The sequence below is a fragment of the Penicillium antarcticum genome (genome assembly GCF_028974205.1).
Source record: "Penicillium antarcticum strain IBT 31339 chromosome Unknown utg000002l_segment0_segment0, whole genome shotgun sequence".
In the NCBI taxonomy this organism is placed as follows: domain Eukaryota; kingdom Fungi; phylum Ascomycota; class Eurotiomycetes; order Eurotiales; family Aspergillaceae; genus Penicillium; species Penicillium antarcticum.
This window is the reverse complement of record NW_026695300.1, coordinates 2,518,799-2,541,393: the sequence shown is the minus strand read 5'-3', so window position 1 is coordinate 2,541,393 and position 22,595 is coordinate 2,518,799. Positions and strand designations below refer to the sequence as shown.

At 46.9% G+C, this 22,595-nt stretch overlaps 8 protein-coding genes across 8 annotated transcripts; 2 read left to right on the top strand and 6 right to left on the bottom strand.

Annotated features, from left to right (window-relative positions):
- Positions 1–312: 312 nt before the first annotated feature.
- N7508_001936 (uncharacterized protein) lies at positions 313–1,363 on the bottom strand (the record flags this gene model as incomplete). Its single annotated transcript, XM_058460002.1, has 3 exons — positions 313–462; positions 613–877; positions 942–1,363. The coding sequence occupies 3 exons, from the start codon at positions 1,361–1,363 to the stop codon at positions 313–315; spliced, it is 837 nt and encodes a 278-aa protein (XP_058323534.1).
- Positions 1,364–4,341: 2,978 nt separating this feature from the next.
- On the bottom strand, positions 4,342–7,021 carry N7508_001935 (uncharacterized protein; the record flags this gene model as incomplete). The annotated part of the gene is made up of 6 exons (XM_058460001.1): positions 4,342–5,222; positions 5,264–5,986; positions 6,303–6,395; positions 6,465–6,676; positions 6,717–6,934; positions 6,995–7,021. 6 exons carry the CDS (start codon positions 7,019–7,021, stop codon positions 4,342–4,344), a joined length of 2,154 nt encoding a protein of 717 aa, XP_058323533.1.
- Positions 7,022–10,463: 3,442 nt separating this feature from the next.
- N7508_001934 (uncharacterized protein) lies at positions 10,464–10,747 on the bottom strand (the record flags this gene model as incomplete). The annotated part of the gene is made up of 2 exons (XM_058460000.1): positions 10,464–10,573; positions 10,624–10,747. 2 exons carry the CDS (start codon positions 10,745–10,747, stop codon positions 10,464–10,466), a joined length of 234 nt encoding a protein of 77 aa, XP_058323532.1.
- A 1,188-nt stretch (positions 10,748–11,935) lies between these two features.
- On the top strand, positions 11,936–12,164 carry N7508_001933 (uncharacterized protein; the record flags this gene model as incomplete). Its single annotated transcript, XM_058459999.1, is given in 2 exon segments — positions 11,936–12,034; positions 12,051–12,164. 2 exon segments carry the CDS (start codon positions 11,936–11,938, stop codon positions 12,162–12,164), a joined length of 213 nt encoding a protein of 70 aa, XP_058323531.1.
- A 1,106-nt stretch (positions 12,165–13,270) lies between these two features.
- N7508_001932 (RTA1 domain-containing protein) lies at positions 13,271–14,314 on the bottom strand (the record flags this gene model as incomplete). The annotated part of the gene is made up of 3 exons (XM_058459998.1): positions 13,271–13,542; positions 13,596–13,987; positions 14,049–14,314. The coding sequence occupies 3 exons, from the start codon at positions 14,312–14,314 to the stop codon at positions 13,271–13,273; spliced, it is 930 nt and encodes a 309-aa protein (XP_058323530.1).
- Positions 14,315–15,942: 1,628 nt separating this feature from the next.
- On the top strand, positions 15,943–16,798 carry N7508_001931 (uncharacterized protein; the record flags this gene model as incomplete). Its single annotated transcript, XM_058459997.1, has 2 exons — positions 15,943–16,084; positions 16,140–16,798. 2 exons carry the CDS (start codon positions 15,943–15,945, stop codon positions 16,796–16,798), a joined length of 801 nt encoding a protein of 266 aa, XP_058323529.1.
- Positions 16,799–17,895: 1,097 nt separating this feature from the next.
- N7508_001930 (flavin-containing monooxygenase) lies at positions 17,896–20,043 on the bottom strand (the record flags this gene model as incomplete). The annotated part of the gene is made up of 7 exons (XM_058459996.1): positions 17,896–18,086; positions 18,171–18,377; positions 18,487–18,990; positions 19,049–19,132; positions 19,194–19,639; positions 19,723–19,839; positions 19,898–20,043. The coding sequence occupies 7 exons, from the start codon at positions 20,041–20,043 to the stop codon at positions 17,896–17,898; spliced, it is 1,695 nt and encodes a 564-aa protein (XP_058323528.1).
- An 805-nt stretch (positions 20,044–20,848) lies between these two features.
- On the bottom strand, positions 20,849–22,291 carry N7508_001929 (major facilitator superfamily transporter; the record flags this gene model as incomplete). The annotated part of the gene is made up of 1 exon (XM_058459995.1): positions 20,849–22,291. One exon carries the CDS (start codon positions 22,289–22,291, stop codon positions 20,849–20,851), a length of 1,443 nt encoding a protein of 480 aa, XP_058323527.1.
- Positions 22,292–22,595: the final 304 nt, after the last annotated feature.

Here is a 22,595-nt window from a genome sequence, read left to right as displayed (position 1 = left end):
AAGTACGGACTAAATGGATCATGGAAAGGATTTCTCTCTCTCATCCCCGAATGCATTTGCACTGAAGATCTGCTAATACAGATTGACAACTGAACAGGAATATGCGATTCGATGCGATGCGAAACTAGAACAGAATAGAATATATGGAACGCATAGGACACACCAAATTCTAGCTGACAGTGTAAGAATGTAAAGTATAAAATATGAAATTAATGGTGCTTCAGCTGCCTTCGCCGAGAGGAAATCTAGATCCAGGGCGCACCTCTGCTAAAATCAACCTCTGCGAATTGACATGATTGTTTTGGTATGTATTCAAGATTCATCGGACTGGTCTGTCTCATCGCTCTCTTCGATTGTCTGCATGGGAATTGGCTTAGAAGTATCCTGGCAGACTATGGGCCAGGCCCATTGAAGGAGGCTATCCATATTTTCTTCGTATTGGGTGTCATCGAAGGAAATTGCCTTGGTGTGAGCAACTCTGAGAAGACCGTTGTCGAAGTAGCCGTATAACACGCGGACTTTGGAATCGGGCAGGAAGGAGATAACCATTGTCCATATTCAAGTTAGTAAACCTCTCTTATCGATGCAAGGTATTGGGATATGTGAACATACCGGGATGTCATGTTGGAAAAGGCAGTTTTCTGCGTATTTGCGAGAATCCAGTTTAGACTTGTTTTTCTGGGGCTTGACAGCTGCCAGCATCCATCGGAGGAGTACGATGATCTCTCCTGTAGATGGTGTATTGATGTTGTGGCATTCTTCGCTGTTCATTATCACAATTTGATGAGATGCGCTAGCACTGACACTCGCGGCACCTTGATCGATGATGAAACCATGTTTGTCATTGCTGTTGTACAGATCACCTCCTTCTTGGGGACTACATTCGTCTGGCGTTAGCTTGTGTGCTTTTATTATGTGACTTATAGAAAATAGAAACTTACTTGATGAACTGCCAGCCATCAACTGCCGTGCGGCCGTTGGGCGAATGGGTGATGTACTTTGAGAAGGACTTTCGTAGTTGTTGATGAAGCCTTTGACTGTCGAAACTTGGGCTGTTCTTCTTCTCCAGCATAGATAGATACATGTCATCTTTTGGGTTTTTGGGGTCCAGTGAGGTGTTTCTGATTTGGAATTCCGTTCTTCGATTTGGTTTGAAGTATTGGACCATAGAAGATGAGGTTGCGCCTGTGACAAAGTCGATTGCGCCTGTGACGAAGTCCATTTTATGGAGACTGACGTGATCTTTGGAAGGGAATGGTTGGATTGGTCTTGATTTTCCACCTTCGAGATTCCGGAGCAAGTACTCGATGAGAAATTCGTTGTGGTCGTAGCGCCAAACCCAGAGGGGGGTAGGATTGAACATGTTGAAGGATGGGATGGCATGAGATGATTGAGAAAGGAGAAGAAGAAAAGAACGAAAGAGTCAGAATCCTCTTATATGACCCATTATTTGGGACCATGGTATTCAAAATTATATATGAAGCGTCTATATTCAAGTTGAAAGTGTATAAAGAGTCAGAATAATGTTTCAGCCGTATTGTAGGTCACAGGCTGCTGCCGGCTCAGCAAAACACCTTCGAACTGCCAGGTGCTCTGCTAGCACCTTGTTTCCCAAGCAGATATACCATGGTAGAAGAAATTATCGACAATATTCATCATCAGCCTATGAAATACAGAGTAAAGCCAGAAAGTACACGGAAGAATTCAATACTATTGAGACCCCTATGATATACTTTCTTATTAGGCTTAGAGGGGCAGTGATCATACTTCATAAAACGGGCTAGTTCAGGCACATTTGCGCAACATGAAGACTTTGTACAGAATAACTCCAAGGTAGTCACACCTAAAGCATATTGAGTAGCATCAGGAAATAGAGAAATAAAAAATAAGCCCGGTGTAGGTGGTTGACGGCGGAAGCAATTTGACCAGCTATCTAGACTGACTCAAGGAATACAGAAGCAACTTACAGAGTGGACATCATAATAATATTCAAAACTATATAGATATCAACGCTTGTAACTTTAACCCTGAAGTGATTTCTAGCGCTTGGTTGTTCAGTGAGTCACAGCGATCTGCTTAATCTCGTATTAGGACGGGACCACCTACTTAAAGAGAGATCAGTTCCTCGGTACGAAGATGTGCATACCCCCATTGAAACATTCACTATTTTAAAATGTCAGAAACAGACGAGACATATCCCGATGGTTGGCAATGGACTAGATTCGGTTTTCAAGAGGCAAGGCTACCTCTACTCAAGATTACATATGCACAGGATAATGTCTGACAAGTCTTGGCTTTCCCTTTCCGTTTTAGTGCTCACCCCTTGCCGCTTTTTGCTCACTGAGTAGAACTGAGCACGCCCCTGAGTATTACATAAGCAGGTGACTGGCTCACTGAGTGTCACCTGAGCAGTCTGATCCCACTCACTGAGCGTGACCTGAGCGCTCTGATTTGCTCACTGAGCAGCTTGATCTTGGTCCGACACCTCATCGGGACCCAGGATTAGTCAGCTGCTCTCTGGTCCCGTTGAACTGGAACCCGTTCAGACACATTGACTCGCCGACATTAGTAAGACTTATGACTCGGAATTAACCACGACACATTCGTCATCACTGATCCCCTTTTTCACCATGACCGTCGTGGTACTCTCTTAGCGGACTTTTTGTCTGCGGGCAAAATTCACCAAAGCTGTTTGACTCCAAGTATGCGAAATTAAGCATTTTACCGCAGTCCTTTTTTGGGGGAAAAGGGAGGGGGGGCCGCGTGAGATTAAACAATAGCTTAGTGCGGGGCTGGGAGCAGTGTGTTAATGATACTCCAAAGGTAATCTGCAATTATCGGTCATGAGCGCGTTCAACTTTCAGTAATTGTGCATCCTAATCTACGCACGCAACTTTGGTGGAGTTTCTTAACCCCCTGCCCGCTCAATCTCAAGATTTGATCGTCTACATTGCTCTGTTTTTCCCCGCGCACCTTCAAGTTGTATTTCAACTGGAAGATCGGTGGGCTCAACCCACCGCAGCGACCACTCCCTTGTTCGTGGTTCATTTTCAGTAGAGTATTTGCTACACGGGGCGTGTCGGTCGCTTACTGGTAATTTTTGTGGTTTCTTAGTTTCGGGATGTTGTTGGCTACATCCCAACGCTAGTTGACGGTAAATCGGGCGCCGAAAATGGCTATCTGGGACGCCGTTTTTGGCGCCCTTTTTACCGGGATTTGAGTCATCATTGAACCACGTGATACCGTCTGCTCAGGGAGCACTCAGGGAGCACTCAGGGAGTACTCAAGGCTGCTCGTGACTACTCAGGGCTACTCAGGGAGTCCTCAGTGGGTAGCTCACCCCACCCACTATGCTCAGGGTAAACGATCAGGAGTGACGTGAGAGGTTGTCCTATTTGTTCTCCGCTTGAATCTCAGAAACTATATGTTAGTAGAAGAAAATTTAAGGAAGCCCATAGATGCTTCGAGGTGGTGGTTGATTAATCTATAAGGGGTTGCTATTCTCATAACTATTTATGACTCTTCACGATTTTTCGCAACTATTTACGTCACCGTTAGACTTGGTCAAAGATAACTGACTTCCAGAGTTAGGTGACCTACTGGGCGCGGCCGGGGCGGTCTCTTAGCGGGACTCTCAGGGCTCCTAGGGCCTAAACCTCAGAAACTATGTGTTGGTAGAAGAGAATTTAAGGAAGCCCATAGATGCTTCGAGGTGGTGGTTGGTTAACCCACAAGGGGTTGCTAGACACACCCCTTTCTGCTACCTAGTTACACACCCCAAATGCTTGTCGCAAAAATTTGAAATTCCTAACGGCGTCATAAATTCACTATATCCCCGTCCTATGTACTGAGGGTAGGTACTGCACTAAGAAAAGGTAGATACCAAGAACCTTGGAAAGCGTAGGTACTTTAGTACTGAAGTAGAAAACAACAAAATGATAGAAAATATTAGCTTCTTAAGTCGAGAGTTCGAGGCAAAAAGTAAATCAGAAAGGCGAGTGAATAGCGTTAGTGTGTCCAAAAATATATGGGAGGGGACATGATAAATCAGTTGACGCCGTTAGGAATTTCTAATTTTGCGACAGGTATTTAGGGGTTGTAAGTAGTCTAGCAATCGATAATCTATATAGAGTTGACCCTTCTAGGGCCACCTGGGCAAAGGTATGTGTCGACCGAAAAAAAACCTAAGGAAGCCTATGGATCCTTTAAGGTGGTCAATTTAAGGTTGGATCATGTAGAACAGAGAAAAGTGGCTTTTATAGAAGGCTTAAATAATATGGCCGCCTATTGAAAAAATTATGGGCGAAAATTCAGTGGGGTTCATTCAAAAAACTCAAAGAATCAATCAATCCTATCTCCAGGTGTCATTAGTGGCGCCTCCGTTTGCCAATTCTGTGGAGCAGCCAATGAAGCAACACGAAGTGGCTCATTTGTTCGCTGCGCCCCGTTATCGACGAGTAATTGGATAATTTCTTCATCACATTCATTGTGATGAGCCCAGATGAACACAGTATTTCCCTCCAGGTCTTGAGGTTCGTTAATCCGGATTTCAATCCCTTCGACAGCCAGAAGAACCTTGATCATCTCAATAATTGGTGGTCTAGATCGTACTGCAATCATCAAGGGTGTATGTGATCCCTGTAGAAGTTCATGGTTGATATCGACTCCCGGGACAGCAAGAAGTAACTTGACAACTTCTACATTCCCCAATTTCACAGCCTCTAGTAAGGCCAGCATGGCCTGGTTACCGGGGCTGTGCTTGCGTCCCTTTCGGGTGCATAACTTTATTCCTACCTTCTCTTCGCCTCTTTGTCCCCCGCCTGTAATTCGGGAGTCATGGTGCATCATCTCATCTACCAAGAGCTGGACCATTTCCGCATGACCATTCCTTGTTGCGCAGAGGAGAGGACATCCTGGGGACTGGTAACACGCCCCTCGCTCTATGAGAAGGCGGACGGTCGATAAATGACCTTTCTCCGCAGCACAGGCAAGGGGATGGTGATTCCTAATCAGACCGGAGATATTCGTACAATCAATATTCGCATTGAATTCCAGCAGAGCCCGAACCACCTCATCGTACCCCGCCCAGGCCGCAAATGATAAAGGGAGGTAGATTCCCTTAATCAAAAATGGATGTTCGTCCCACCGCTGTATCCTGGACCGCTGTCTTGAATTCACCATTACTCGCTGTTTCTCATCCACATGGCCATCGGGCCGTGCGCCTTTCTGCAGAAGCAGTCGAACTATGGCGCTCGAGCCAAACCCCCCGCAGTGGCCCAGTAAAGGGCATTTCGACAATCGTAACCCATGAACTCGATGTTGGCACCATTTTCAAGTAGCAATTGTATGACAGGAATAGACCGGTCCTGTGCAGATCTTATTGCACCCGGTGCCATTTCAGGTTTCAAATCCGATTCACCCGAGGGGTATCGCATTGCCCAGATCAGTGGCGAGTGAGCGTATATTCGATCCTTTGAATTTGGATCGACACGGTTTGTTTCCAGTAAGCATCTGACGATATCGATGTATGCCCCTTGTGCAGCGTATGACAACGGTGTGCGTTCGAGTTTACTCGATTTGTTATCTGGATCGACGCCTTCCATAGACAAGAGAGTTTTCACAACACTTATCTGTCCGTGTTGTGCTGACAGTGAAAGTGCACGGTTCATATGTGGCAATAATAAGTTTGGTCCTAGATGGCCATTGGCCATCAGGAAGGATTGCACGATCCGGCAGTGACCATGTTCCGCAGCCCAGTAAAGAGTATCTCCTTCATTTTCCTGGAAGCTCAGGTGGTAGAGCTCCGGCATGAGTAAATCGTGAAATTTGTGACAGGTTTGTGCGAGGTGGGCGATGTCGCCTTTTGATGGCATATATTGGAAGGCAGCCATTATTAATTCCGTGGGAAGGGTAGTCAAAGACATGCTGAGGCGCCTTTTTGAAAGACCGAAAGTCTGTAGGGTGGTGTAAGGAGGAAATATTTGCACTTTGCAGATGGTAGGAAACTTAAGCAGGACGAGAGGACAGGTGGAGATTCAACAAAGGATCAATCGAGATTTGGGTAGGATAAATTCCGGTGAAATTTTATTGGCCAGTTTCAGCCAGGTGATCACAGAAGGTCCCGTAAATGAGTTCAACTCCATCTACACATAGCCTCTCAAATTTAATCAACAATTATCACCGATTGGGCACACTGGTCCTACATGCAGCACATCTATCCCACCCTCAACTTGAGAAAATCAACCTCCCCGTTCTCCGTTCATAATATTTTCATGCTGATATTTAAACCACCTATAAAATACCAATACAAACATAATCCCCTAAGTAAAGGTAGGCGCATGACGTGCCCACAGCTGGGTTCCAGGTATAGAAGTCATCGAGCGCAATATCTGCCGCTGCCGCAATATCATAGCACCCATCTCCACTTACGACCAAGTGGAATAAATCACAGTCTGAGACCATACCGGTCTGGTAAGGGGTAGGAGTAGTCACCCCATTTATAGTGGTTGCAGAAGATGAAGTAGGGGTAGCTGTAGCATTGCTACCGATTGTACCCACGCAAACATAATCTCCCAAGTCGAGATAGGCGCATGATGTACCCACAGCCGGGTTCCAGGCATAAAATTCTTCAAGTGAAATGCCCTCATCAGTTGCGATTGTACCACACTCATCTCCGCTTACGACGAGATAGAATTCATCACAATTTGTTGCTATACCCGTCTGGTAGGGAGTGGGTGTCGAAACCATTTGTAGAGGATGTAGGAGTAGCAGTCACAAACGTTGTGGGCACAGTGGAAGCTATAGCCGTAGAGACAGATTTAGAGGTGGAAGTAGATGCCACCGTCACTGAGATTGTTTCATAGCCAATCTGCACACCGTAGTATAGATCGGTGATTAGGGTACAACTCGATCCCAGCTCTGTGACGATGGGATTCTGGAAAAATACAGTCAGAGACTTTTTGAATGATTATGTGTTTGGAAATTGAGGACTCACCCATGCTTCAAACTCGGCCTCTGTCATTCCGAAATATTCTTCGATAATGAATGGCACATGTTAAGCTAGACGAATACTAAATCCATGCACTGCATTCTGACGTAGTTCCGGGAGCGACAGCGCCGGGAGGACTGGTCAAGTATGCATCTCCAAGGTGAAGGTTTAGGGCTAATGAAAGCAAGGCCAAAAGCTTCATCGTAACCGAGAGCCAGAAATATAGCGAAGACAGTGGTAGAAAAAAATTGGGAAGAGGAGACGGACAGATTTGTTCCAGTTTAATGTCATTTCAGAATCTCTTTGCCATGAAGGATGCGCATTCTTTTGGTTTAGCGGTACTTTTGACCTGTTTTGGATTGATATTTCATGCTTATTACTGATTTTGTAGAACTAGGCCTCCCATTTCTGCGAGGCCTTTTTTTTTTTTTTTTTGTGAGAGCGGCGCTGACGACAACCAACATGCCCTATATTCAGCTCCTTTGATACGGCAATGACTGTACTGAAGATCAGATGGTCCACAAGAAAGACCCCCATAAGCGAAATTGCACGCCACATCAGGCGCCCTAATCATTGCCCCGTCAAGCTTCCCCCCTTAGCTTGTGTGTGCCCTTTATAATTTTATAGGTGGAAGAATTGGCGTAGAATTGAAGGATTCAAAAAACATGGCCCCAATAAGCGAGATTACACTTTACCACGCGTCACCGTAGCCATTGCAACCCAAACTTCAATCTACGTTCTTCAATTCATGCTGTTGGCGTGAGCCGCCATATCCATTTGATTGTACAAGATTGCATTTGACCATGTCATCTTTGCTTTTAATGGGTACATTTTTTTGCGGCACAGTTGAGCCGAGAATAACGCTGGGCTACTCACCCGAAAGCGCAACAAGAATCGAGGTACAACAAACTCCCTATTCAATTTAAGAATATGATATGATTTCAGTAACCAGGGATAGATTAAATGTGGTAGATACAGAGAATAATATTTATTGAACCAAATAATGCCAATACTATCATTGAAAAAGGAGACCCATATACACAAAGGTGACCTAACAATCCCCGAGACATGAAAACCTTGGAATGAGACCAATTGAAAATTCATTCTCTAACTGCGACCAGCCATCATGCTTGATGCAATGTGTGGGAAGCCATCCCTGGCAAACAAGATGGCAGGTTTCGCCGTCGAGCCCTCTGGTGTTTCAGGCCGCTGCCAAGCGCATGGTTCGGGCCCGTATTCAGGACCGCTGGCGGAAGCAGTGGGATGCGGAGAGGACTACCCAGCCGACAAAGCGCTTAGTGGAATGGCCGAATAAGAAGGTCTTGCGGTTATACGAGGGCCTGTCTAAACCTCGCTCATCGATCATGATACAGATGCACTCAATGCGCATTACGCTGCGGCACTTCCTGTACAAGATCAATGCAGCAGATTCGGACAAGTGCCCGTGTGGAAAATGCTCTCAGACCCCAAAGCACGTCCTACTTCAATGCCAGACCTTCGGAGATCTACGGAAGCAGCTTTATGATAAGCTATTTCAAGCAGGGGTTTTTAACCATACTGACCATAACACTCTAGTGTCAGACCCGCTGGCGATCCGCTACGTAGCTAAATTCATATATCAAACCGGCCTACTTGCTTAGTTTTAACACACTCAGTAGGAAGAGTCCGATGACGAAACCAGAGACCTTAATAAGGCCATGGAGCAGAGTTCCAAAGACGCTAGGTACTCACCACCGCTTGCACGGACGTTTGAGGATGGAGAGAGCCTCACTTAGCTATTCGAATACAGACTGCCGGACTAGGCTCAGGCCCACGCTCGGCCTAACGCACGATAATCAGCAATTAAGGCTAAAGTAAAGAAGTCGGAGAACGGGGTTTCATCTTGCTATAGCGAGAATTGGCTAGCATCGAGATCAAGAGGTGTTCATAGAAGGAGTGAGAAGAGGTCGGGATTGGAGAGGTGGACGGTGCATCCACGCATTCATTTGTATTCAGTGCTTCCTAACACTGGATTTCTCATTTGTACGGGCTTCTTATTTTGAATACGGGTTTGGCTTACATGTAGGGCTGGTGCTCTCTCTCGTTTCGAGAATCAGCCCAATTTTCTATACTGGAGCATGATCAGGTGTACGGGACACGAGTTCTTGCTTCAACTGGAAAGAAGCGCCTACATAGCTATTCGATACTAGATAGGCTGCAACAGGTTAATAGAACTTTGATTGATTGATTGATGGATTGATAATTTCTTTGTCTGCAAAGAGTTTCAAGATATGTTAGTGTCATCTAATCGCACCTCGCAGCTATATAGGGAAACAATATAAAGATGCTAGCTAGCATATGGTATCGTTTGCAAATAATGCAGAAGCCTAACATGATATCAAAACTTAAGGTTTCCCAATAAATTTCAGAGGTTCTACAGAGTGTTCAATCTAGGAAACGATTAAGACGAGACGATTTTGAACAGTTTAGCCAGATCACTGATCCAGCCAAAGGTAATGGAAACCACAGATCCTTTACTTAAGACAATAAAAAGGAAATTCGCGAAAGCCTCTTGTACTCTTTACTTTTTATTTGTTTTGACCTTATCTCACAAGACCCCTATAACAACTCCTAGCTAGTCGAGTCCGAATACGATACTAAGGATTGCTCAATCTTATAAATGTCTTGCGATAGCTTAGCCATTCATTTCAAAGTTTCTATTATATGTCTTCTCTCTATTCCACCTAAAATTACCTTTCTTATTGCAAATAATCTTGATTCGCTAAAAGATCTTTCTAGCTTCTCACGAGCTAGCAGAAAGCTATATAACCTCCTTATCAATGAGATCTACCGACGGAATATCCGCTTAAATAGTGGATCGGCTCTTTTATGGTACGCAAGTCGTGGGGACGAACTCGGAGTTCGAAATATGCTCCGGGCAGGGGCGAGTATCAACCTCCGGTCGCCAAATCGGACATAGTCGACAGCGCTACTAAAAGCTGTTGCCACCAAGCATACCCATGTTATATAAGTCCTTCTAGAAAATAGGGCTTTGCTAGACGCGGTCGATGCGAGGTCTAGAAGGCCCTTAGCTCTGGCGACAAATGATACTGATAATTTAATTAAAAAACAGCCGGGACAATATAAGGGTGCTATTTGGTACTAGTAGGGCCTCCACTAATAAGCCCATCCGAACCACGCTAGTATTTCTGCCCTCAAGAAGCAAATAGACCTAAGCAACTATTCTTCCGTCGCGTCACCTTATATAGTTCACAGAGCATTTTCTTCTTTCAGTTCTTACGGCACGTCAATCTGCACCAAGATGAAGCCAAACGAACATACCGATAGATAGTATGATGCCTACCGACTCGAAGAACTCGATATCCATTCCGTGGTACCTTATCTAATATAGCTCACTAGAACAAGGGTCTTCCGTAAATGCACTGTCGTTGCGTGACTTAAAAAATCAAATTCCAAGTGGCAAGATCAATCACCTCTATCCTGAAGGGGTCATTCGGGAGAGAGGGCCATGCGGAAGAAGGGGCCATGCGGAAGAGGGGGTGGGCGATGCGCCCGAGAAGGCGAGCTTGGGAGGAGTTTGGGCCTCTATTGATGTCAGTATCGATTCAGATGCTTTTCGACAACGAGCTTCCTACTGGAGCGTGGGATGTACTGTCCTGGCTGCACATTCTCACGGCTTCCAACGGTAATGCCAAGGACCTTGGTCTTGTCAGCCTCGATGAGCGACATGGCTCTCTTGACGTGGTTGTCCGAGGGCATTTTGAGTGGAAGGGTTTAAAAAGCCGGAATGTAAGTGAGGGGTTGTGATGAGGTTGAAATAAGTAAGCAAGTCAAGTATGGTTTTCTCAAACAAAATAAGGTTGTACAAGCTTTGGGCCGGAGTTAGCGGAGATAGGAATACACTTCCATTTATACTAGATTCGGCGCATCCATTAAATCCGTATCTTTAACACATGAAATTATACCCTCAATCATTGGATCATAAAAATACAGTCGTTACCAGTTGAGCTAGCATGCAAGTGCAAAATGACAATGTCATACTTCACATTCTCCAAAGCCCTAGACTCAAAGTATCATCTTGTTCCACAGTATACTTGATTTCGCCAGGAAGATGCATTGGCAATGCAAGACTATAGTATGGATATATGTAGCAGTATCTACCGGATTTTAGGCCGGGCCGTGACTTACCCAATTGGGATGCCGCCGCTTTATGAGGGCGCTCAGGGTCCTGCTCACTGAGTATTTCACAGCACAGAGAGATCACTCAGTGACCACTTTCTTTGCTTAATAAGCAGTCAGATGATAAGTTATAGTTAACCTAATTCACATGCGAGTGGCTACCACAAGCGAGTGGCCACCCTATTCTTATCTATTCATTTTAAATGCTTCTCTCTCAACCAAAACGCAATTAAATTTAATATTCTATAATCGAGGTCTATCTGGACATGTATTTCTCTTATGGCCTTCAATTCCACATGCTCCACACTTCGGTAAGGCCCTCGTACGCGGCTGTATAGGTGCCGGAGGCGGTCTTGGCTGACGGGGTATTGGCGCTTCAATTACTAGTTCTTCCACCTGAATAAGCTCAAGAGCCTCTGAAACTGATAGGCCTTGCTCTCGAGATATCTGTCTAGTAGACCGAGTCCTTTTTCGCTTATTCTTCTCGTTTTCGGCGCGTAAATCGCTTACTTCTTTCTCGAGAATAGCTGCCGATTGCATTGTAATTTGACACGCCTTTAAAACCTGATTGATTGCGGAATTAAGCGGGCTCTTTCGTATCAGCGGACCTAAGCTTTATAAGAGTCCCGCTACCTATTGTTTTCTAGATAGGTTCCTTCCACCTCAAAGTACCCCCAGATATCAAGGCACCCCACTCACAATGGCCGCTATCAATTCTACCAGATCCAAGGATGTCATCTCGAAAAGAAAATTGATGCGACAAAAACAATGCCGTCGCAAACAAGTCTGATGAAAAAGGCATACGAATATAGTAAATTGTGCAGCGCAGATGTATTCGTGGGAATTCGTATCCGAGAGACGGGCCAGGTACATATTTTATCAGCGGATACTTCGGGATTTTGGGCTTTCCTTGGCTCGCAATTGGCATGTCTCCAACTATGGCTCTGATGAAAAGACGACTGACCTATCAAGAACTCCTACTATCCAATCTCAATAAAAGGGACAGACCAGGATCACGAAAAAGTCAGTGTTGCTTTTCATAAGCCGCGACATCTTTTTCTGTCGGCAGGGCATGAGCAGCTGCCGAAAATGAAATAGCCTAAGCGAGGCCGACTTGGCGGGTGCATCCTTGCCAAGATGTCGCCATGTTTACTTCATGACTGGGGTCAGTCATTCGCATTGAAAGGAACAACTACACTTGAAACAGTTCGCTTAGCCCAAAGAGGAGTCAGTGATATGAAAAGCCGAGCTCGATTCAATGTTGAGAACTGATTGGCCGATATGGTTCACCGTCTGGGCGAGGAGGAAGAGTGAGATCCTTGAAGCAGGTCAGTTTGGGCAATCTCGTTCTCACCTCGGCTCACTTTCAAGTACTATTCTCTCCAGAGAAACAACATGAAATCCAATGCTTCTAGCATGACACCAGAGCAAGAACAGGGAGCACAGCCCATACCTAGAGATTAAAAACTATGGTGGTCCCGAGAATCGTGGCCTTGGCTAAAGCAACATTTTAAAAGCGCTTTTTGCCTTTTTGTGATTTTCCCCTGGGAAGACACACCTATCGTTCATAATAGAAATACCGTGCCTTGACACCGGCGTACTGTTTGCCTATAATTTTCCATACCACTCGGTCATAATGACCATAAACTCCAGCGGCCAGTCGAAGGTTTTCAGCGTGACCAAGAAGTCATTGCGACAGAAAAGAGATCGACGCAAAATGTCCCTAGAAAAAAAGTCGCATAAGTACAGCAATAAATGCGGCGCAGATGTATGCCTAGGTATTCGAATTCGAGAGTCCGGGAAAGTATTGATTTTTTCCGCGGACACCTCAGGATTTTGGTCCTTCATTGGTCCTCATCCACTACCTAAGGGCAACCTAGGAACTATACGACTCCACCGACCCTAGCTGGTTCAACTCTTTGCATGACTGGAGGGAATTGGAATATGGAATGTGAGAATGCTATGATTCAAATCGCTCAAATAAAATCTAACTCTAGATCTAACTTGCTGATATTACCAAGACCAATCCAAACGCTGAAATGTCTAATACCCAATCTCTTGAACCCGACCACTTCGAGTCATCAGGGGCTTTGCTATATATTTTTAAGCATTCATCGTCTCAATTTCTGATGAAGCCTGCGACACCTTAGAAACGACTCCACGACGCGGCTTCGCCGAGAGTTCCCCCCATCGCCGGCCCATGGCAACTGCTGGGTGAGCGGCGGTCATACAAATGCACGCAATGGCAATCATAGTGCTCTCAAGAATCATCAGGGAAATTTCATCATTAGCCAGATCACTGTTAAATCCACCTTTCAGCTCCGCAACACGGAAGATCGAGCGAGTGAAGATCGTTAAAATGGCAATGGCAAGACCTTTGATTGGGTTAGCATAGGCTGATAAATGCGGATTATTTAGTGACACTTACCCAGAAGGAACATCTTCCATTTCAAACCACTGCGAACAGATGCTGTAGACGCATTCTTCATGTCTTCTGAGCTGCGGCGCACTCGCAGGGCGAATTCCGAAGCGAGCACGATGAACAGCGTCAACGAGGCGACCTGGAAAGCCAATCCTGCAATCATGATATTGACACCGGTATCTCTGAGGCTTTTTTGGTCTAAGTCGGCGATAGAGGTAATGGCGCCGCCGGCTGCTTGTAGGACTAGAGCGATGATATCGCAAGTGACGAAGAGGATGGTGTATGTACGTGGGCGAATCCTGGAGATATCCTCCCCGTAGACGATGACAATTCTTCCTAGGCAGATGTAAATGGCGGCGGTGAAGAAGGCCGGGGCAATCGTGAGACAAATGAGGTATCTAAAATTCAAGTTTCTGATTAGCTTGCTTTATTCAGAGGTATGTCTCGAAGGTCACGTACAGAAGGAATGCATTAAAGTCGAATGGGTTGCTGTGCATTATGACTCGCCCGATGTATCCTAGTATTTCAAGAATGAGCCCCGCGGTCATGGCCCCCATGTATGTCCATGTTCGGAACCATGTTCCTAGGGCGATTTGTGCGGCGAGGAGAAGGCCGAAGATGGCGAGGAAGAGGATATTTGCCGGGATGTTAGGCTGGTAATTGATATAGGCCAAGTCAATTGGGCAAGTTGCCAAGGTGCAGTCGTCCATGTTTATTTCCGACATTTTCAGTGTTGATATTTCTACTCTTTTCCTCTCTTTTTCTTCTTGTTCTTTTTTGAGATAGTGAGGAGGAGAAGAGGTAGAATGCGAGTCTACATGGGTTGAGGTTGATATTCCCCTCCTCATAGCATCGAATACACACTCTCTTTATACAATCTGAGAAAATAACGAGGCCTGAAAGTCAGCCACGAGGCTATGCTATCTCCGATCCTACGTAGGACTATCATTGGCGCGAGTATACTTCCCGGGGCTGACAATGGGGCCGTGCCAAGACACGGAGTCTAGGCCAACTCCGAGTCCGCGGACTAGGAGGGGAATTGCCTAGGGGCCGGTCCGCGGACTCTTAAGGCCTCCTATTCCTATCCGGCCTCTATCTTAGCTCCAATTCTTTAAATGCTGCCTACTATGTCCGCGCCAACCAGTCTAGGCCGAGTTAGGACCTGCGAGAACTGTGTGCGTGCTAAAATTAGGTGCTCGCGCACCTCTACCCAAGGCTGCGATCGGTATGCAACATCCCGCTTCTACTTCTACTTCTCTTCTCTTCTACTTAGCAACGTAAACCTAACACGCTTTGAAGGTGTCTCCGTCTGAACAAAGATTGTTATTTCCGCGCAACAAAAGCTCGTACTCCTAAGAAGAGGGAGACGTATATCTGCCCACTCCTCGTATCGATACGATCTATCAAGCTGACCGTATCTAATCTAGGCGAATAGGTGCACTCGAGGACAAGGTGGATCAAATATTAGGCCAGATCAATCAGCCTTATTCAAGCCCGCAACAGGCACCACTACCACTGCCACTGTCCCCGAAAAGTGAAAGTTGTGCTCCGACTCCTCGAAATCCGTGCGATGTGATCGGGAACGGGCTGATCACCCACGAAGAGGCAAATCGTTTGATAGAGAGCTTTCGTGATGCCATAACGTATTTCCCATTTGTACAGCTGCCGAGAAACGCCACTATCGAGGATCTCAGATCGGAGAAACCCTTCCTCTTACTCTCTATTCTTTTGGTCTCCTCGTTTCGAAATGTCCCGCTGCACCTGGCCCTCGAGGAGGTTTCGACGTCTTACCTTGGGGGACAAGTCTTGCAAGGCAATCGCCAACAACCCTTCGATATACTACAGGGATTGCTGGTTACTATTGCTGGGTATGTTCTAGACAATTTCTCTCTTCATTAGATTCACAAAAGCTAATACGGAAGATAGAACGAAGAAAAACCTCCATATAGTGCGGTTTTCTGGATATCTGCACCTCGCACAAAGTATAATCAACGATTGCAGACTGGATTACCCAGCCAAGCTACGAGTAGTAAGACAAAGAATTGACGTCATGTTGGACACGGATCCTCCGACAGAAACGAATTCCCTGCGAAACGAGGAAATGCGAGCTCTGGTTGGATATTTTCTCCTTGACGCGTGGTAAGTTCGATTTACCACCTACACAGCCCGGTCTAGACCTAAAAAGACTATGTCTTGCTTACTTTTCTTTCATATGACTAGTCACTCCATAGTACTACAGCGGACAGGAACAATGCCTTGGTCACCCTTCATAGAATCATGCGCTGCGAAGTTGTCGCAGGAATGCGAATTCTCAACCGATCGATACCTATTAGGCCAGGTTCAAGTACAACACATGCTTGTACGAATCGATTCTCTAGTTGCACGGGGATTCGGTGAGAATCAGCCTCCTGCGGATATAGAAGTTATGATTAGTTCTCTTCAAAGCGATTTTGAAGATTGCAAAGCCCGGCTTCCTGTCCCTATTGACTATGATGGTGAGTTGACCAAGCCTTATCTCTACTGCAGATCTAAATTCTAACACTTGATTAGTATTTCAAGGCATTCCATCCCACGCCTTCGAAATCCATCTCTATCAAACTACCTTTTTCGATGTATACCAATCTTCCGCCGCGTCATTCGACCAACCCATGGCCCTCCTGCGAATCGATGCCCTTTGTCACGGACTAGCGGCTGCAAAACAATTTATGAGCTTTTACTTCAGTCTACCACCTGGTATTGAAGAGAGATTTAGTTACACCCAATGGACAATGACCGGGTTCAGCGTTGCAGCTTCATGCAAACTTGTTCTCGCATCGTTGGAGCCATCCGTTCGAGATCACAATCAAGTCCGAGAGTTGCGAGAGACATTGGATATGCGGCATGAAATCCAAAAATCTGTCAAGCGCATGAATACGCTTGATCAGGAGTGTAAAGGTGGGAAGTGGGATCAACATGAGATGTTCTTCTACCAAGATTGGCTGCGGTTCCTTTCTGAATGGTTTGAAGAGAAATATCGTCTTGCGCAGTCTGATAGTGCTGGAGAGAATAATGGTGCACTGGGAGTCTTCACCACTGGAATCTCAGAAAATAATATCTATGAAGAGCCTCAGCCTGATCCTGGTTTTCCTTGGGTGGGTCTTCAGGACGTTACGATTGAGGAGATGTTGAATGCGTGGTTAGGGCCAATGAATATGCCACACTACTTTTAAAATGTACAAATTAGCCTTGATAGTTTCAGTGACGGATACATACCCCTCTCTGCTTTCTTTTATTTGAATTGCCATTTTATACTAGTAGTTCTAACCAAGTACTCAAATTGAACACGGCCTGTTAGGCGGTGGATCTAACCAACCCTGCAGACTAAAGACCAAATAGAAGCTTTGATCACATCAGTACATATACACAGGATGATGTCTGGCAAGTCTTGGCTTTCCCTTTCCGTTTTAGTGCTCACCCCGCCCTAAACCTATAGCCAATGCTGCTTTAGAACCGAAGTAGATATTGTAGGATATATATATATTGATATATATACTTACATTAGCTATTTAAATATAAATTCATCGAAATAAAATAGTATTATGGTAAAAATACATTAGAGATATAGGTACGTTTTACATAGGTGGGGTTGCACCCCCGTAATTGGCAGTGAATAAATACATGAATCATATAAAATAAGTAATAAAAGTTCAACGGGACTCAGAAAATCCTGGGTCCTGATGAGGTGTCGGACATCAACGGGACCCAGGATTTTCTGAGTCCCGTTGAACTTTTATCCCTTATTTTATGTGATTCATGTACTTTTACTTTAAAAGCAGTATAGTTGAACGTGGTATCGGACAGCGTGACGAATGGACCTTTACACGTCCGAAAGACCAGCTTTTTCAGCATTCCGAAGAGGGCTATCAAGTACAAATAGTTCCGGCGCGTGGGAAGCAAATTAAGTAGATGTTTTGTGCTGCTTTTTGCGGTTTACCCCGTCGATCTAGCCTTATTCCGCTATTCGGAGATCCTCTCTCTCGCCGCGGCGGTGTCTTTTCGCGTACAATTAAAGAGCTTTATCGGCGTGTCCTACCTACGCTCAGGAAGCTAAGCACATCCTTAGCACTGGCTTGCCTTGCTATGTCCCTGGATCTGGCAATTCGTAGGGCACCTAGGCGAATATTCCCAATCCTTAGAGGATCTACCCAAAAAAACTACCTGCATAGAGATCGCTGATTTAGAACGTTTTTTAGTTTGAACGAGATAACTATTTCCACCAAGTCGCCAAGTCACTGTAGGCCTATAGTCAAACCACTTTCGAGCCCACCTAGAACACCCAGGACGGAGAATCAACTGCAACACCCTCTTCAGTAACGCCGTTACCTAGTGATTTATACTTGTTCTCGGGATTAGCCCAGATCAAGTCAAAGTCCTCCCAGCGAATCAACGACGTGGTCAGGATATAATGAGTAACCGTGCCAGGCCAAGGAATGAACACTTTTCCCTTTGAGTTTTTATCTGTTGATTTAACAATTCTTGTTAGTCATGTACCTTGCAAACTGAGACCAATTCATTGAATTGGGTTGTCCAGATTGCACTTACACCAAGACTTGCAATCTCCGCTGAAAGCCATGTTCCGCAGTTGTTCCTGGGCCCATTCATTGAAGCTCCTCTGAGCAGTCTCCTTGGGCGCCATGGATCTCAGGTTATCGGTCTGCAGTCGGTCGAGTAACCGGAGTATGTAATCGCTGGTTGCCTGGATGCCGGGAAAGGAAGATCCGAGCACGGGAGTAATGGGTGGGTTGAACACTGTCAATCGATATTAGCCTCTCAAGCAGTCAAAGCAAAGCATCTTTAAAATAACCATAGCGTTTCAAATAGTAAATAGCTATTGAGGTAGAGGGGAGGGATATCATACCAAACAGGTTAGGAAAGCGAGCAACAACGGCACCCATGTACGCCTCGGTAGGCTTGTCTTTGCCCCAATTTTCCGACAGAGAGTAACCATCTCTTCCTATGGTAGGCATTCTCGGCTCGAATGATGCATCGAAGCCAGTAGCACATATAATGATGTCGCATTCGGTGACTGTGCCCGTTGCATCAACAATACCTTTTTCTGTCATACGGACAATGCTGTCCGAGATAACAGACACATTGTCCTGTTGTAAGGCGTGCAGATAGTGGTCCCCGGGCGTGAAGCGCCGGCAGCCAAGCTCGAATTTAGGCAACAGTGTTTGCAGAAGGCGAGGGTCTTGGATCATGTCCCTCATATGTTGAACTGTCTCTTTCTCGAGCCTGGCCTGAGCCGGGCTTCCTGACCAGATAGCCTCGAACCCGCTAGCAAGGGTCTTTTCCAGTCTCAAGCGATACTGAAGGTAGTATTCCGGGTCCTTCTCGAACTTTCCCCAGTCCTTGGCCGAGTCTGCCGAAGGGTTAGCACTGACAAGCATAATCCTTATCAAGTACTGTACGTGACTTACAGTCTTTCTGGACAGCGCCATCGGAGAAGAGATGAGGGATCATCCAAGATGCAGTGCGCATATAATTTACAAGCTTCTTTGCAACTAAATTGTACGTTAGAACGCGCCGATCAGGCAATTTTCGCGAATGCTCTGATAGACTTACTTGGCTGGACTGCCGCAACGCACTGGACTGCGCTGGCCCCGTTTCCGATCACCGCGATACGCTTCCCAGTGAGGTCCACTGTTTCGTCCCAATTTGCCGTATGCATGAGTTTGCCAGCAAAAGTCGACAATCCTTCGATGTCCGGATATTTCCAGTTGTTCAGAGTGCCAACGCCCTTGACAAGCACATCACACTCCCGCGAGACAACAGTGAGATTCCCCGAGCTGTCCATTGTCTCCAGCTCAACACGCCAAGTAGAAGACCCTTCGTGCCACGTTGCAGAGATGGCTCGGTGGTTAAAGTACATGTACTTTCGCAGCCCGTGCTTATCAACAACATCATTGAGATACTGTCGGATTTCTGGCGCAGGGGCATAGAACTTGGTCCACCGCTTGTTAGGCTCCCACGAGAATTGATAGGTATGGGCAGGGACGTCGCATGCGCAACTGTCCGTCTGGGTCAGCGCGGTGGTCATTGCACGTGGGAAGGTTGACGGAGTATAAGGTCAGGGGATGTGAATTCGACTTACCCCGGGTATCGGTTTTCGTACCAGGTGCCGCCTAGCTCCGGGTTCTTCTCGAAAATCTGCAGGTCGACCTCATGCATGCGCGTATCCACATCATGTGCAAACTGAATCCCAGAGATTCTGATGTTTTGGGATCATCAGGATTTGCCGTTGTTGTCTAAGGTGACATATGGCTTACCCAGCTCCCAGCATCACGATCTTCAGCTTCCTGCGCGGGAATGCCGTCCCAACCAACCCCTCCTTGCTTGATCCGTTGAGGGAACGTTCGCCGGCTTGAATATCCCCATTGCGGCCCTTTGCACCCGAGTCGTTCGAGAAGGTCATGGTCACAGCTGAATGATTGCACGGTTGCGATGAATGCTTCTGATCAAATGGGTAGCTTTGGATCAAACATTCCACCAGTGCGAGCTTCCATTCTTATAAACAGCGCTGGTGTGGGCTACCCTCAGTCGAAATACCCGTTTCGTTCTCTCTCTCAAGCTCGAACTCCCGGTTCGGCGATCCAGGCCCGTGGGGCCCCACGGCCTTGAATGGTTTTTGACCGGAATTAGTCGACCCCAGTTCTCGACCACAAATCTGAAAATTTCTTGAAACAGAGTAGTCCGGGTAAAGTAGGTGCCGGCTGGAGATGCCCCCTGAATCATTGATTTTCGCCGGCCTACCGTCGCCCTTCGTGATGCATACATAGGATCACGTCTTCCGCTCGGCCCCCGGACTTCACGTGGCGACAACGGGGTATCGAATGCGTTGGTTTGTGTACCCCTCCTTGTGTATGAAAAGCTCTGCGTTAATTTGCTTCTATCCCGTTGCCAATTTATATGGGACAATACGAGAAAAAAAAAACAACGTATCAAACACTATCAATGAACACTTTTTGTACTCCGGAGTGGGTATTTATGGCAACACAGGAATTGGAATAGCGGGGCTTTCAAAATAGCAGTAGTGTGTTCTGGCGCCAATGCTATCTGTGGCTGACAGAGAGAGGGAAGTACGTTACAAACAATTTTATCATATTACTAAAAATGGGGTGTTTCAATCCTGGATCCAGTATAGAAAGGTCATTTGAATTTCAGAGACAGAGCGTTTTGGCCCACGCAGTATTCGAGCTTGATACACTCTGCGATGCAACTCACAAGAAACGATTTGTTAGCTCCCTCAACTTCGGGCCGAAAATAATAACGGGAATACCGAGCAACAAAAAGCCCCAGATAATAGCCGCCAGCACCGAGTATACAACGGTAGGACCCGCGGTGGTCAACCAAGTTGGTACGACGTGTGTTACTCCAAACGAAAGCAAGGCGCGGACGGTATTGTTGAACACCATAACTTCCCCACTCCTCACCAGGTAAGAGTCGATGGCGTAGCTAAACGTGATGCCTGCGAGCACCACGAAGCCGAACGAGTGGATTCCGTACCCGAAGGCGGCGGCGATCCAAGGGAGCTGGCGCTGCACCGCCACTCCGTATAACACCAGGCCAACAGTGGCAGTAAAGAAAGGTAGAGCGAGCATGATCAGGCGTTCCTCGGGTTTATGGATTTTGCCTTGCTCAGAGCGACGCCTGTTGATTCTTGCGTTGACGATATCGACACTCCTGGAACCAAGGGTCCCCCCCAGACCGATGCCAATAAACGAGGACAGGCTGAACAGACCCTGGTCTCCCGGGCTAAAGTTGTATGGCGGTGCCCCCAGGAGCTGTGCAATGCAAGTGCCCAGTGCAGTAAACGCGGCCGCTGTCGAAGCGTACGTCAATGTGGACCAGAGCACTGTCGGCAGCATCACAAAGTAGAACGGGGCCACGAAGTAAGACAACCAGTTGGCGTGGTAGTCAATTTCGGGATGGCGGATAAACCAGAGATTTGGGCGCATCGACTCCATCGGCTCGGCTCGGTTCACCTGGATTGCTGCATCGGCGTCCACGCTCGGCAGGGCGGTCTCTGGATTCGTAATGGTGTGCTTCTCACGCAACTCCTCATTCCGCTGCACATCACCCGCAGTGATACCCACGGTGAGGCCGCGCTGGAAGGTGGTCTCCGGGAGCCATATGAGCATGGTGAACATATTAAGGCCGCAGGCGATCAAGACGACCCAGTAGGCCCATCTCCATCCCAGCCTCTCGGTGACAAATCCGAGTGCAGTCTGGCCCAAGGTGGCCCCGGCGAAGGTGCAAAGGGCAAAAAAGCCCAGAGCCGTGGTGAGATCGTGCTCATACCATATATCGGCAATCATCATGGGTGCAAATGCTTCGGACGCGCCGGACGCGAACCCGCCAACAACGCGCGCGCCGAGTAGCGACTCGAAGGATGTCGCAACGGCCGCCCACGCCAGGCACGGCAACAACATGGCCATCGACAGCACGACCACCCACCGCTTGCCGTAACAAAGCGTTGTCGGTACCCAAATCAGGTTGCTGAGGCCTTGGGCGAGCACGTTGTAGGACATGAGGTACGAGGCGGTGGTGATGGCGACGCCGAGCTCGGCAGACACGGCATTCAATGTTGGGACGAGGCCGGCCGCACAAGCGTTGTTCAGGAAGGCATTCGCGCAGATATTCAGCGTTATACCAAGTTTCATCCACTTCGTCCAAGTCTTCAGGGCAGTCAGTCGACGCGGTACTCATGACATGGTAACGACAGCGGTGCGCGGAGGGAAAACAACCACATGCCCACACATACCAATGGGTCTCTAGTCACAATGCCTAGCTGCACTGGCTCTTCCACCAGCTTCTCCACTTGTTGAACTTCCCCGGCCATCTTGTTCATTGTCGTTTTGGGCATTCGAGTTTGGGTGGGGCAAAGGCCGATAGTAAAGGGACCTTGGAAACTCCAGAGCAGGCTCGGTCAACTCTGGGGTCGAGATAGAGCTAGAACTCAGTTGG